The 12027-nt window shown below is 31.2% G+C and overlaps 1 protein-coding gene across 2 annotated transcripts in view; it reads left to right on the top strand.

Moving 5' to 3' along the window:
• LOC130636592 (uncharacterized) overlaps positions 1–12027 on the top strand; it is a 44141-nt gene that overhangs the window by 16965 nt on the left and 15149 nt on the right. The window contains exons 4-12 of one of the 2 annotated variants that reach the window (XM_057446362.1): positions 7364–7404; positions 7625–7711; positions 8244–8335; positions 8419–8487; positions 8612–8691; positions 8795–8901; positions 9167–9219; positions 9829–9892; positions 10274–10364. In XM_057446362.1, coding sequence (XP_057302345.1) covers positions 7364–7404; positions 7625–7711; positions 8244–8335; positions 8419–8487; positions 8612–8691; positions 8795–8901; positions 9167–9219; positions 9829–9892; positions 10274–10364 — 684 coding nt within the window. The remainder of the gene's footprint in view (positions 1–7363; positions 7405–7624; positions 7712–8243; positions 8336–8418; positions 8488–8611; positions 8692–8794; positions 8902–9166; positions 9220–9828; positions 9893–10273; positions 10365–12027) is intronic. The other variant, XM_057446363.1, reaches the window with a different exon arrangement.

Genomic DNA, 12027 nt, shown 5'->3' with positions numbered 1-12027 from the left:
ATTTTTTTTCTTTTGACACAATGAAAACGCGTTTTAACGCAATAAAAAAACAACAACGAAAGACAAAGCAAACTCCGGTGCATAGTGCTGGGAACTAAGTTAACAAATTTATGTCCTCTTGTAAAGCCCAGTCTTGTAAAATGTTTTACCAAATTTTCTTTCAAAATGTGTTGTTGGATTTTTATTTCAAAAACATTTTTCTTCTTAGCATCTCATATTTTATTTTCAGTTTTAATAACTTTAGAATAAAAAAATAATAAACCAGCCGTTTACGGAATGCCCAGTTAGAAGAATAAATATATTTCTGACTATATTAATAAACATTGCAAACTTTGAATTTTTAAGAATTATGCTTTGCTTGATATATACATATATATATTTTTTGTTCTCTAAATTCTAAATTGTTCTCTAAATTTCTTTTGTTTATAAATTGTCAAAATCAAAACTTACTTCTGTTTAATTGCACATAATGTTCACACTATGAATAATTAAATTATTTTAACAACAGTGGCAGAAAAAATTTTATGAACATAATTAAAGGGAACACGAGGTATAAAATGATGTTGGACTTATTTGGAGCTTACTCTTACTCTAGGTTTATCGTTCGTTTTCCTCATTGATACAGCTAGAATGTTGATCCAAACGGTTTTGGGCAACATCTTTGTCAAGGTTTTTGGATTACATATTGCATTGAACGTTTTCAAGTTTTTTTCGTTCTCAAGATATTTACATTTAAAGAATTTAGATATAATTATGCTGCATAACAGATGTCATATTTAAGTAATGGCAAGTTTTAACATTTTTGTCATAAGTAATTTTAGACCTGTTATGAGATGTGCATTTAAACTTTATCAATGCATAGATATTTTGAAAAAAGAATTGATTAACACAAATGTTTTTGCTTTTCCCTCTTAACTTTTTTTTAATGACCCAATAACTTGGGATCTGCAACTTGGTTTGCAATCAAATTTTCTGGTTAGGCTTGTATACGCCTTATATGTTTACTTACAAAATTTTATTGCAAACCAACATGCAGTCCAGGTTATGGGGTCGTCAGCAAAAAATTAGGAGGCCTGGAACAAGCAAACGAGTTTCATTTTGGCAAAACAGTTAAAATAGATATCCATAACGTTAGTTGCTCAAACAAGGCCCAATAAATAAACTAAATATTATTTTTGTTAAAAAATAAAACTTTTCTGTATCTTTTAAGAAGGTAATTTCTTTATATACATTTAACAATTCTGAAAAATTCTATACCACTACACTATACACAAACACATTCCAAAGATTGTAAATTTTAGCCCTGGGTGTAAGGAACCTGATATATCCCTGTAAAATCAAGTCAGAGAAAAACACTTAAAATTTTTAAAAACCTTTGACACCTTATAGCATATATTTACAACTTAGTGTAAGCCTACTAGATGCCTGGTGTTTTTATTATGAATTTTTTTTTCCCATTGAAAAGCTCAAATACTTCAGATTAACATAGAAAATAATATGCTGATTTTACACTCACTAATAGTTTTTTTTAATGCATTTTAGTGTAGGAATTTTACGTATTTTGTTACCGTATTTTCCGGTATATAAGCCGCACATCGTATAACCCGCAGCTCAGCTTTTTTAGGGAGTTATAAACTAGCTGCTATCAGATAGCCCGCACCTTCGTATAACCCATTTAAAGTTTCAATCGATGTGCTTTACTTACCCGCACCTTTGCATAACCCACATCGTGTTAAGAAAAAAATTCAGCGTATTTTTACTTACCCTAATCATTTTATATTTATGTGCGTGTGTTCTGTTTTTTTCATGATGGAGACAAGTGGGGGACGTTTAAACTTGTGAACCCCAAACACGAGAACCAAGTGTCTGAACTAGCAACTCTCTCAGTCTTAACTTCCTTGTCTCTGATTGCCGAAATAATAATGAATTAAAATTAATTTGACAATGGTGTTTTCCTTTTATTTGTAAACATTAGTTTCAGCCAATAATAACTTTTGCTTCCTGCGATTAAGCAAACAAACAAATAAAAAAAACATACTATCAGGTTATAAATTTAAAGTAAAATCTCTGTTTTTTATGTATATTTTTTTCGCATAAAAATAAACAACATTATAATTATCACAGATTGTTTGTAACAGCGATGTACGGAACGTTCTTTTCTGAAGGGGGATTTTCAAGAAGCGAATTGAACAGCGAATTCGCTTTTTAATTTTCACGACAAAATAAATTACACGCCAAATTCATTGTTTATATTGGTTCAACTGCGTTTTGATTGGTCTAAAACTAGCAGCAAAACTTTTAGCCGCAAAAAAGTAGGAACTGTTTCTACTTTTCAGCGAAGCGAATATTTGGATGCAAAATCATAGCAAACAAAACTGTGCATGCCCAGATACAATTCGCCGTTCAATTCGCTTCGTTAAAATCCCCCTTAATGTTTATAAAATTTTGTTAACTATTTATATCTCAGCAATCACAGTGTGCATGATAAAATGAATGGCGGCAATGAGGAGGAAATTGTTGCGTGTGTCTTATCAATTGTATTTTATATATATTTTTTTATATTTTCAGTGGCCACCTGTTGCTCGAAGGTAGCGAAGATAAAATAAAAAATATCTATACTTCAATTTTAACATTGTTCAATTTTTTTAACAGGAAATAATAATTAAGTCCTGGGCACTAGGTTGTGAAATGCTTGTCAATTAAACCTAAAAATGATACCTGCTATATTGCTCTATTACCAGAAGCAAATCATTTTAATGTGCTCAATGTGATTGCAAAGATATAAATAGATTAGAATTACATTCAACACAAAAGAAAAATGATCTCCAGAATTGTGTTTCAGAGAGAGCTCGTAATATTAGCACTGGCAAGCAATAGAAATTTAAGGCAATTTCACTGTCTGAAAAAAATTAAATCACGTAGTTAAAGTAAGGTTACGTAGATATAGTATCGCGCATGATGCACGCATTTTATCCCGTTGGTACTATTTTCTTCATTGAATGTATAAACTTTAAATTTCACAATAAATGACAGAAAATATAAAATTTATCACATAACCAGCACCACATTATAACCCGCACCAACAGTGGAAGTCATAAAAATCAACTTATAACGCGCGGGTTACATACCGGAAAATACGGTATATTATTAAAAAGCTCAAAGTTGACTTTATAAGAATATGATAAAAATTGTGTAAATGTATAAACAATTATTAATTTGGCTAAAAATGTGTTCTGTCTATAGTTTGTTCCATAATTTTTTAATTCCATCATTTCAAAATCTCTTGCAGTTTTGAGAGAACACAGTTTTCAAAAGAAAAATCCGAAGTGAATAAAATCATCCACATTTATAACAACTATTCCTTGCAAATTGTTTTCATTCTGCAATAAAACAATACTGGATCAAATTTTGATTGAACACCACCTAACTTTTCAATTTCTTGCTTCACGCTAAAGAACCAGTGACGTGCAGCATCATTTAGTTGATAGACAACCTTTTTTAGTTTCCAGAGGCAATTTAAGTTGCTAGCTTCAACAGGTGGTACCAAGTAAACATATCGCCCAATTTCTAAACCTTGAAAGAAAGCAGCCTTAACATCAGTTGTTTTACAATGCCACCCTTTAATACCAGCAACAGCCAGCAATATGCGTAGGGTGCTTTTGGTAACTATAGGTGAGTCCACTGGTGATGATTGATCCTCTTCGAATCCAAGAGCAACGAGTCTGGCTTGGCTTTAATCAAACACTTGTTTTCAACTGTCTTCTCGGTGATCACCAAGTTGCTGATATTGCTTTTTGCCCAATGTCAGGCGCTTTCTCAAGCACAGAAAAATCTTCCAGGTCTGGATTTCTCTTACCTTGGGAGCAATGACATTTTTCTTGTTATGTTGTTCAATAGGCACAAAAGCAACATTCACCTCTTCCATTTGTTCTTCTTCATAATTCAATTTCTCCCACTGGCTCACTTGTAGTACACCTTGCAACCAGTGTCAAAGTGTTCAGAATTAGCTCTCACCTTGTGCCTGAGAGCTCTTTGTATCTTCTCTGATGAATCAGCTTCTATTTAGGCTTGCCTTGCTGAGTGCAAAGCACTGAGATGATTAGTGAAGGTATGGCTGATAGTTGAGCCTTCCATTGTTGGAGGTGAATCTGTCATTATATTTGGCAAGTTTGGGTTTTGGTCAAACACAAGTTGACATGAGGAAAACCCATTCCATATCTGGAGACAGTTCTTGCCCATGTCAATGCTTTTTCCACAGTCGAATTAGGGTTATGTTCCAGTATTTTCTCCAAGCATCTATCTACAACAGCATGATTTCTTTCGCATAAACCATTTTTCCAAGGATTCTCAGCTGCAGTGTGAACAACCTTAATATTTAAATTTCCACACATGTCCTTGTATTGGTCATTTCCGTATTCCCCACCGTTGTCTGCGAGAAACTATTTAGGTACATCAAAACCTCAATGGAACCTATCCACATCTGCATGATTTAGCAATGATTGTCCATGGTCTGTTGTCTTTGATTATTTGGCTGTGGTAAATCAGCTATACATATCAATCTTGCCATCTTTTTGGGATAAATAATGAGGCTGTAAACTGCCAGGTGACTGATGTCATCGACGAAATAGTTGACTGTGAAAAGGGTGCTAATCAGTACATTCACCATTACTTGAAAAAATTTGGCTACTGAGAAAAAAATGATTTTAAATGCAGATGACAGAACCTATTTGTAAATATTTAATCCTTATTTTTTAAATTTGGGTATTAAAAATAAATATTTTATTTACTACAAAGATTTATTCTATTTAGCCAAAAATGAATACTTGCACAAAAAAGCTATTTTTAATAATCATTTACATAGCCATTTAGCGCATTGTTGTAGCTTCTTATAGCACGATTTGAAACAACAATTCTATATTCTATCCAGCTATATTCCAATTTTTTTATTTAGGAAAGTATGATTCATAAAATCTATATTATAATACCCATATACGTCTGTCTGTCTGTTCGTCTGTCCGTCTGTCTGTCACGCAAAATTGTAGCTTAGCTGCGCAGGTAGCGAGACGCACGCAATGCGGTATAAAATGACTGCAAATTTCTTTGCCTCTTAGCTTTTTAGATGCTTTTTAGATGACACAAGTTTTTAAGTAGCAAACTTGTTTTTTAATCAAATCATATTCTTAAAATTTCCAAAAACCAAAATAAAAGTTTTTTCTATTTTTTTATTTAAAATTGGTGTGCTAGAGCTTTTTGCTGGCTACATTCTTTTTGTTCAGGTATTATTTAATGTGCATAATTTATGCGCTGAACCACCAATCTAACAAAAGAAAGATCATTTGGAAGTTGTGCTTGTTTTAAAATAAATTTAAAAGATGTGTTTCCTTCTTTCTCTTCATCTTCCTAGGTTTTACAAATATTTCTTTTCATTGTGAAAAATTTTTAACTAATCAGGTTTTCTGAAAATCAAAATAAACCTTAGACAAAAATGCAAAAATAAACTTTGTTCTGGTTGCAGAAATGAAGGGCGAATTGTTGCCTTACCTGTATTTCACTGTATAAAGAAATAAAAAAATGCTGAAATTTATAACAAACACCAAATTTTGTGTCTTTTATGACATGAAGTTAAATCCAAAGAATGGCACACTTTGGTCACTTCTTTAGAATTAAGAAACGATCAATTACAAAATAAATATTCTGATTTCCTAATGTGAAATTCAACTTTCAAAAAGAAACTTCATTCTAAATTGCTCCCCAATTATTTTTTGTTGGGTTGGAAAAGTTTTGTTTATTTTTATCTACTTTTAACAAGGGGAACACTTTTTTGTTTTAAATTGTTAATTAATAATGAGTTGAAATATTGAGATGGTCCCTAAAACAAGTCAATCTTCAGTGCCAAAAAGTCTCTCATGTACCAAAGGGGATTTTGCCACGTAATATGCCAGTGGTTAATACAGGCCATTTTTGATATCGGTATACCAGTTTTGAGCACCCTAATTTTAGGGGTGCCCAAGTTAGAACAAACAAGATGCAGGTGCTGTATAAACTATTAAATTTAATTTTTGGACCAATTTTGGCCTAAAATGGCATTTAGGTGACAAAAAATCAAAATTTTGATGTCACCATCAAGTTCAGCATACTTTTTTGTTAACTGTGCCAGATTTTGTCGAAAGTAAAGGAGTTTTAATTTTTGGACAAATTTTGGCCTAAAATGACATTTAGGTGACAAAAAATCAAACTTTTGTATCACCATCATGTTCAGCATACTTTATTTGTTAACTGTGCCAAATTTGGTCGAAAATGAAGTGGTTTTCATTTTTGGACCAATTTTGTCCTAAAATGACATTTAGGTAACAAAAAATCAAAATTTTGATATCACCATCATGTTCAGCGGGCCGAGAAATTTGGTGGAAATGATCGTTTCGTTTCCGCAACGTTTCCGCCGTTTCTGTTGAACAATATTTCAAAATAAATTTTATATTATAATATATGCATATATTTATATTGGTAGGTTTTGTCACTAACTAGGGTCATTATGAAATGGTTCTCCACTTATTTATCAGTTTAAAGCTAGTCGTTACCGTCGTTAACGTATCGCTTCGGCAAGGTCTACTTCGCGGAATCGAAAAAACGTTTTGATCGTTTTCGTCACGATAACGTTTACGATAATCGTTTCCCTAGACTCCACAAATTTCCAGGCCTGTTCAGCATACTTTATTTGTTAACTAACTGTTCCAAATTTGGTTAATATTAAAGTAGTTTTAATTTTTGGACCAATTTCGGCCTAAAATGACATTTCGATGACAAAAATCAAAATTATGATGTCACCATTATGTTCAACAAACTTTTTTTGTTAACTGTGCTAAATTTTGTCGAAAACAAATATCAATTTTGGCCTAAAACGTCATTTAGATGACTTCCAAGTACTTTGAGTGTTAAGGTACAAAGTTTAAATCTGTGATGTTGCAATTGACCATTAGGGACATGGTTAGTTAGTTAGTTAGTTAGTCAGTTAGCAGTTGGAAACCAATACTATCCTTGCAGGCGAGATAGTAATAATAATAGTAATATGCTAAAAACATGTAGAACCAAAATTTAAAACATCAATATCAATTTTTACACACATCTGTCAAATTCTACCACTAATTGCTACTTTCATATACACTCAAATATTGAAAATTTTGTCATATTAAATGTGATCTTTTACACCCATCACAGTGAATTCAAACATCGTGAGAATACTACCCTAAATATTTTGCGTATCAACCCTTGCATACAGCTAGTTTAGCAATAATTTGTTAAAGATTCCATGTGGAGATAAATAAATATATTTTTTGTTTTAATTTTTTTTTAATTATTATTATAGGGAAGCTAAGCGATTTGCAACTTGAAGGTATTTTGTTTGCAGTAAGTTAAAATTTATAAACTTATTTTTAAAAACCAAGTGTCTCCTTTGTATTTAGATTGAATGCATAACTGAATTGTGAGAGTATTAAATTATACTTTATTGTTTATGTTTGGTTGTTTGTCTTGTTAAAAATTTACCATGGTTTATATAAAAATAACTATCTCTGTAGTTGTAATCTCTTATTAATCTCTTATTAATGTTTTATTTTTTATTTCGCAGTGTCAGCGTCATCAACTCATTCTTCCTTGTGGAAACCGGTCTGGGTTTTTTCTTGGTGATGGAACTGGTGTTGGAAAAGGTAGACAGGTATTATGCATGTAGCTTTATGCTGAATCACACTTAAATTAATCTGCGTGAGCTATCCATATGGGATTAGGAAGTTTGCAATTTAATTTGCGGGGGTGATTGACACTGTTGTTGCTGTTTTCATGATAAACATGATTTTTACCCAATATAAAATTAATTATTTTACTAGAGCAAAGTTGTAGGCTGTCACACTTTTTGAATTAACTCTTTTATCTATGTTTCGCTAAAAAAATAGACCCCACAAATAAAACAGTTTTGAAACTGAGAAGCTGCGAGCTGAGATCAAACAGGCCTGCTTTCTTAGGAAACTTCTGGACAACATTTTAACTATTAACTATCAAATTCAGATGTTCAAGAAATTACAAAATTTGAGGGATACATACTTTTTGTAAGAAGAGCGCTACTACAATGAAAATTCATTTGATCTTTGGTGTATGTTACACTTTGATTTTGTGCCTAATTAATATCCTAGAATCAGTATATAATCAACAAATTTTCTACCTGCAAACTTCTAACAAGTATTTTTTTTTAGATTGCTGGAATAATCTTGGACAATTTTTGTCGTGGAAGGAAAAAACATATCTGGTTTAGTATATCAAGTGATCTCAGACATGATGCTGCAAGGTTAAACTAAAGAAAATATATGCATGAAAAAACATCCAAATAAAGACAAATACAGACCAGTTATTAATTAAATTGTTTTTAAGGGATCTTCAAGATATTGGATGCTTTATCAATGTTATTGATGGATGTCAACAACTAGATAAGGGCATGAAGTGAGAATTTAAAATTTTTATTATTACCTGTTTTATCTGGAACTTCTATACAGCTACATTAAAAGAGGTTTGGTAATTTTATGTTTTTATTGTTATTTGTTATTATATCAACATATTTTTTTAGAGCGTTTGGTCTTGTTTCAGATTTTCAAGAAGGAGTTTTGTTCTCGACGTACTCAACTCTAGTTTCATCATCTTTGAAAGGTAAGTATAAAAAATCTGCTATGATCTTCTTCTACTTAATCCACTAAATGCTTTTTGAATATTTTGATTAAGGGTACATTGGTCCTTATTAATTTTCTTATAGATCAAAAGAAATCCAGCCGTTTGGATCAACTTATAAAGTGGTGTAATAAAGATTTTGATGGTTGTCTTATTTTTGATGAATGCCACAAAGCTAAGCACTTCTTACCGGTAAGGACTTCTTTGTATTTTCTGCAAATCTCCCATCGACTATAGGTGAAGGAGTTTGAAAAGTTGTTTAGAAATATCTTATTTGACTTGTAAGATTTATCACATTACTATGTGTGTCTGTTTTGAGGTGTTTCTTTTTTACAGAAGCTATTACCCGTAAGACTGGATTGTTATTTTATTTTTTTGGAAACCTGTCTTATAAGTTATATTCAGATTTAGTTAAATGGACATGTATTACTGTTCATGCATTCTGTCAAACATCTAGGGAAAAGAAAAATCTAGTACTAAAGTTGCCCTTGCTGTGACAATGATACAAAGGTAGAATATTTTATTTTCATAATTGCATTCAAAATAACATTCAGCAAGTGCACGTAACTAGTAATGGTCGAAATTTACTCAAAAAGTGTCAAATTCAGTGTTTCTTAGGAGCAGGAAAACAAAAATCAGTCTTGTATGTGTTATCAATCACACATACAAAATGTCTTTAAGTAGTTAAAGCATACAAATACTAAACAAAATGCTTTTATCAATATTTTTCCTGAAAAGGCTCCCAAAAGTTCAAATAAATCTTGATACTAAAATATTTACCTCTCTGAATAACAAGCCAAGTGAAAACTTTAAAGATGTAATAAATATCATTCCTAAATCAAAAGGCCATTTTTTCACTTTTTTACTACAATTGAAAAAACAAACAAAGAACGAATTCAAAAAAAAAATTGGAATAGTGTCAAATCCTTAAAGAATATTATTTACTCTCTTGTTTTTTGAATTCTTGACCCTAAAAAATATATGTACACTGCAATTATACTATATCCCTGTATTAACGTCTATCTTCTATTAATTCAATTCCAATGAAATTCCTTGATGTTGTTTGTTTGTTTGTTTGTTTATTTTTTACTTGTTATAGTTCTTATGTTCTGATTTTAGATTGCTACCAAAAGCTAGAGTGTTGTACTGTAGTGCTACTGGTGTCACTGATGTTAAGAATATGGTAGGATGTGTACAAATTATTTATTTATTCATTTGTTTTATTATTACTATTATTTTAACCTTTCACACTGGAAGTAAATGCCCTGCCATCAGGCCACCTGTCCGCGCAGATTGTAAAGGGTGTCTTCAGTTCTCCGAAAACTAAAACTTGATATATATGAATATTTTGGGGATTGCTTCTGTGTGTTACATTGCATCATAGAAAGTTATGTGCCTAGGGGGGGGGGGGTGTGCTCCAAAATTTTTACCAACAACAATGAAACTTAGCCAAAAATGAAGAAAAGAAATCTTAAACCTCATAAAACAGTTAACAAATTGGAACATTGTGTATCTGTAACTTTAAAAGCATTCAACAACCTGTGAAGTATTTCAATATCTTCAGGCATTCATGGAACGTCTTGGAATCTGGGGAGTTGGTACAACTTTTAAAGATTTTACAAGTTTTTTAGACTCACTAACTTCAAGAGGATTAGGTGTGTATTTTGTTTTGATTCTTATTTATTTATTTATTTTACTGAATCAGATAGTCATAGACTTTAAATTTTGCTTTACAGCTTTCATTTTAAAAATTTTTAGTAAATTTAGGACACTTTAAATTGTGGACAATTTATTTAAACATTATACAGGGAACCATTTTTTGTGAGTTCAGTTTATATACCATCTGTGTGAGTAAAAAAGTAAACTAGAATAGAAGGGAGTTATTTTAGAAAAACTATTTTTTGTCAACATTTCTTTTTTTTGGGGAAAGAATACAAATTATCACAAACAAGTGCTAAATTTAATTTCACTTTACCATGCCACAATAGCTCTGTTTTTGTTCTTAAGTGGGATATATTGTTGTGGTTAAGATTATATATCTGATTATATTAATTCAAGGAAATTAATAAATTATAAATATTATTATGCCAGGACAAATGCATCTTTTCTCACACAGGGCACTTTTGATCTTGATCTTTCCCATGATCTACAGTTTTCAACAAAAATTAATAAAACAAAGGCATTGGCATCAGTTGAAGGGGACTGTGTATTAATTTATTTTTATTTTTTTGGAAGCTATGCTCTTGTTACTACAGCCACGGGGTGGCCATGTAAAAAAATGATGATTATTTTAAAGGTTTTTTACTGTAAAAAAATGATGATTATTTTAAAGGTTTTTTATAACCTGTACCTTTTTGTATAATGGATAGTTGGTGTGAATAAAAAGATAGCTATCTTATCTAATTAATCCATAATGGTTAGAAAGAAGTTGTTGTATTTTGATGGTGTTTTCAAGGTATGTGTTCTCCTTTTTGACTTTTCATTAAAATACAACCCTGGTCAAAAAAGGTTTAGAAAATTGCTGGGGTTTTTTATTTTGCAAGATGGCCAAACAACATCACTTGGCCAGTACTGAAGTCGGTAGTTTGCAAAAGCTTTACTTTGGCACCAGTCTATTCTAATTAAAGACCTATCTGCTCTGTGGCCTGTAATGGTGAAAAATTCAGGAAATTGGGGCATGCCAACATCTGCAGAAATTAGTACCATTTAAGACCTTGGAGTAACGTAAGGAAACTTTGTTTGTGACAAATATATTTCATATGCGAAGTTATAATGTTGATAATGTACCCCCGTTTCAAGCATGGTTGCTAATATAATCAATCTTTGTAATTGACTTTTTCCTGCTTTGTATCTGGTTTACAGCATGCTGTCATTTTTAAATTTCTAAGGCCTTTGATCACATGACTATGTTGATTGTTTTATTTCTGGCAACAACATGCTGAGACTTTCATTTCTTTATATGATCTCATAATATCATCTTTATGATCCTAAGTCATGATTCTGCTGTGAAAATTGGCAAGTTTAGAATGAATGCTACTTAGAAAGAGCTTTCTCAATTACTTAGTAGTTGAACTTTTTAAGATTGTAAATGTTTAAAGTTCTTCCCTTCTTTCTACCAATCTCTGTTCAAGATTGTGAAGCAGATAATTATATATATTATATCTACAAAATTTAAAACTAAAGTGCATCCCTTGTTTCAAAAATATTACAGGACATAAATTTAAAAATCTTTAATGCATATTTTGAAAACGCAAGGGGCTTTTAAAAACATTTAAAAAGACCTGGTAATAAATTTTTTTTCTACTTTTTAATTAACTT

The sequence above is a fragment of the Hydractinia symbiolongicarpus genome, chromosome 3 (genome assembly GCF_029227915.1).
Source record: "Hydractinia symbiolongicarpus strain clone_291-10 chromosome 3, HSymV2.1, whole genome shotgun sequence".
NCBI lineage: Eukaryota > Metazoa > Cnidaria > Hydrozoa > Anthoathecata > Hydractiniidae > Hydractinia > Hydractinia symbiolongicarpus.
Note: the sequence above shows the minus strand (reverse complement) of the source record. Positions and strands in the feature narration are given on the sequence as shown.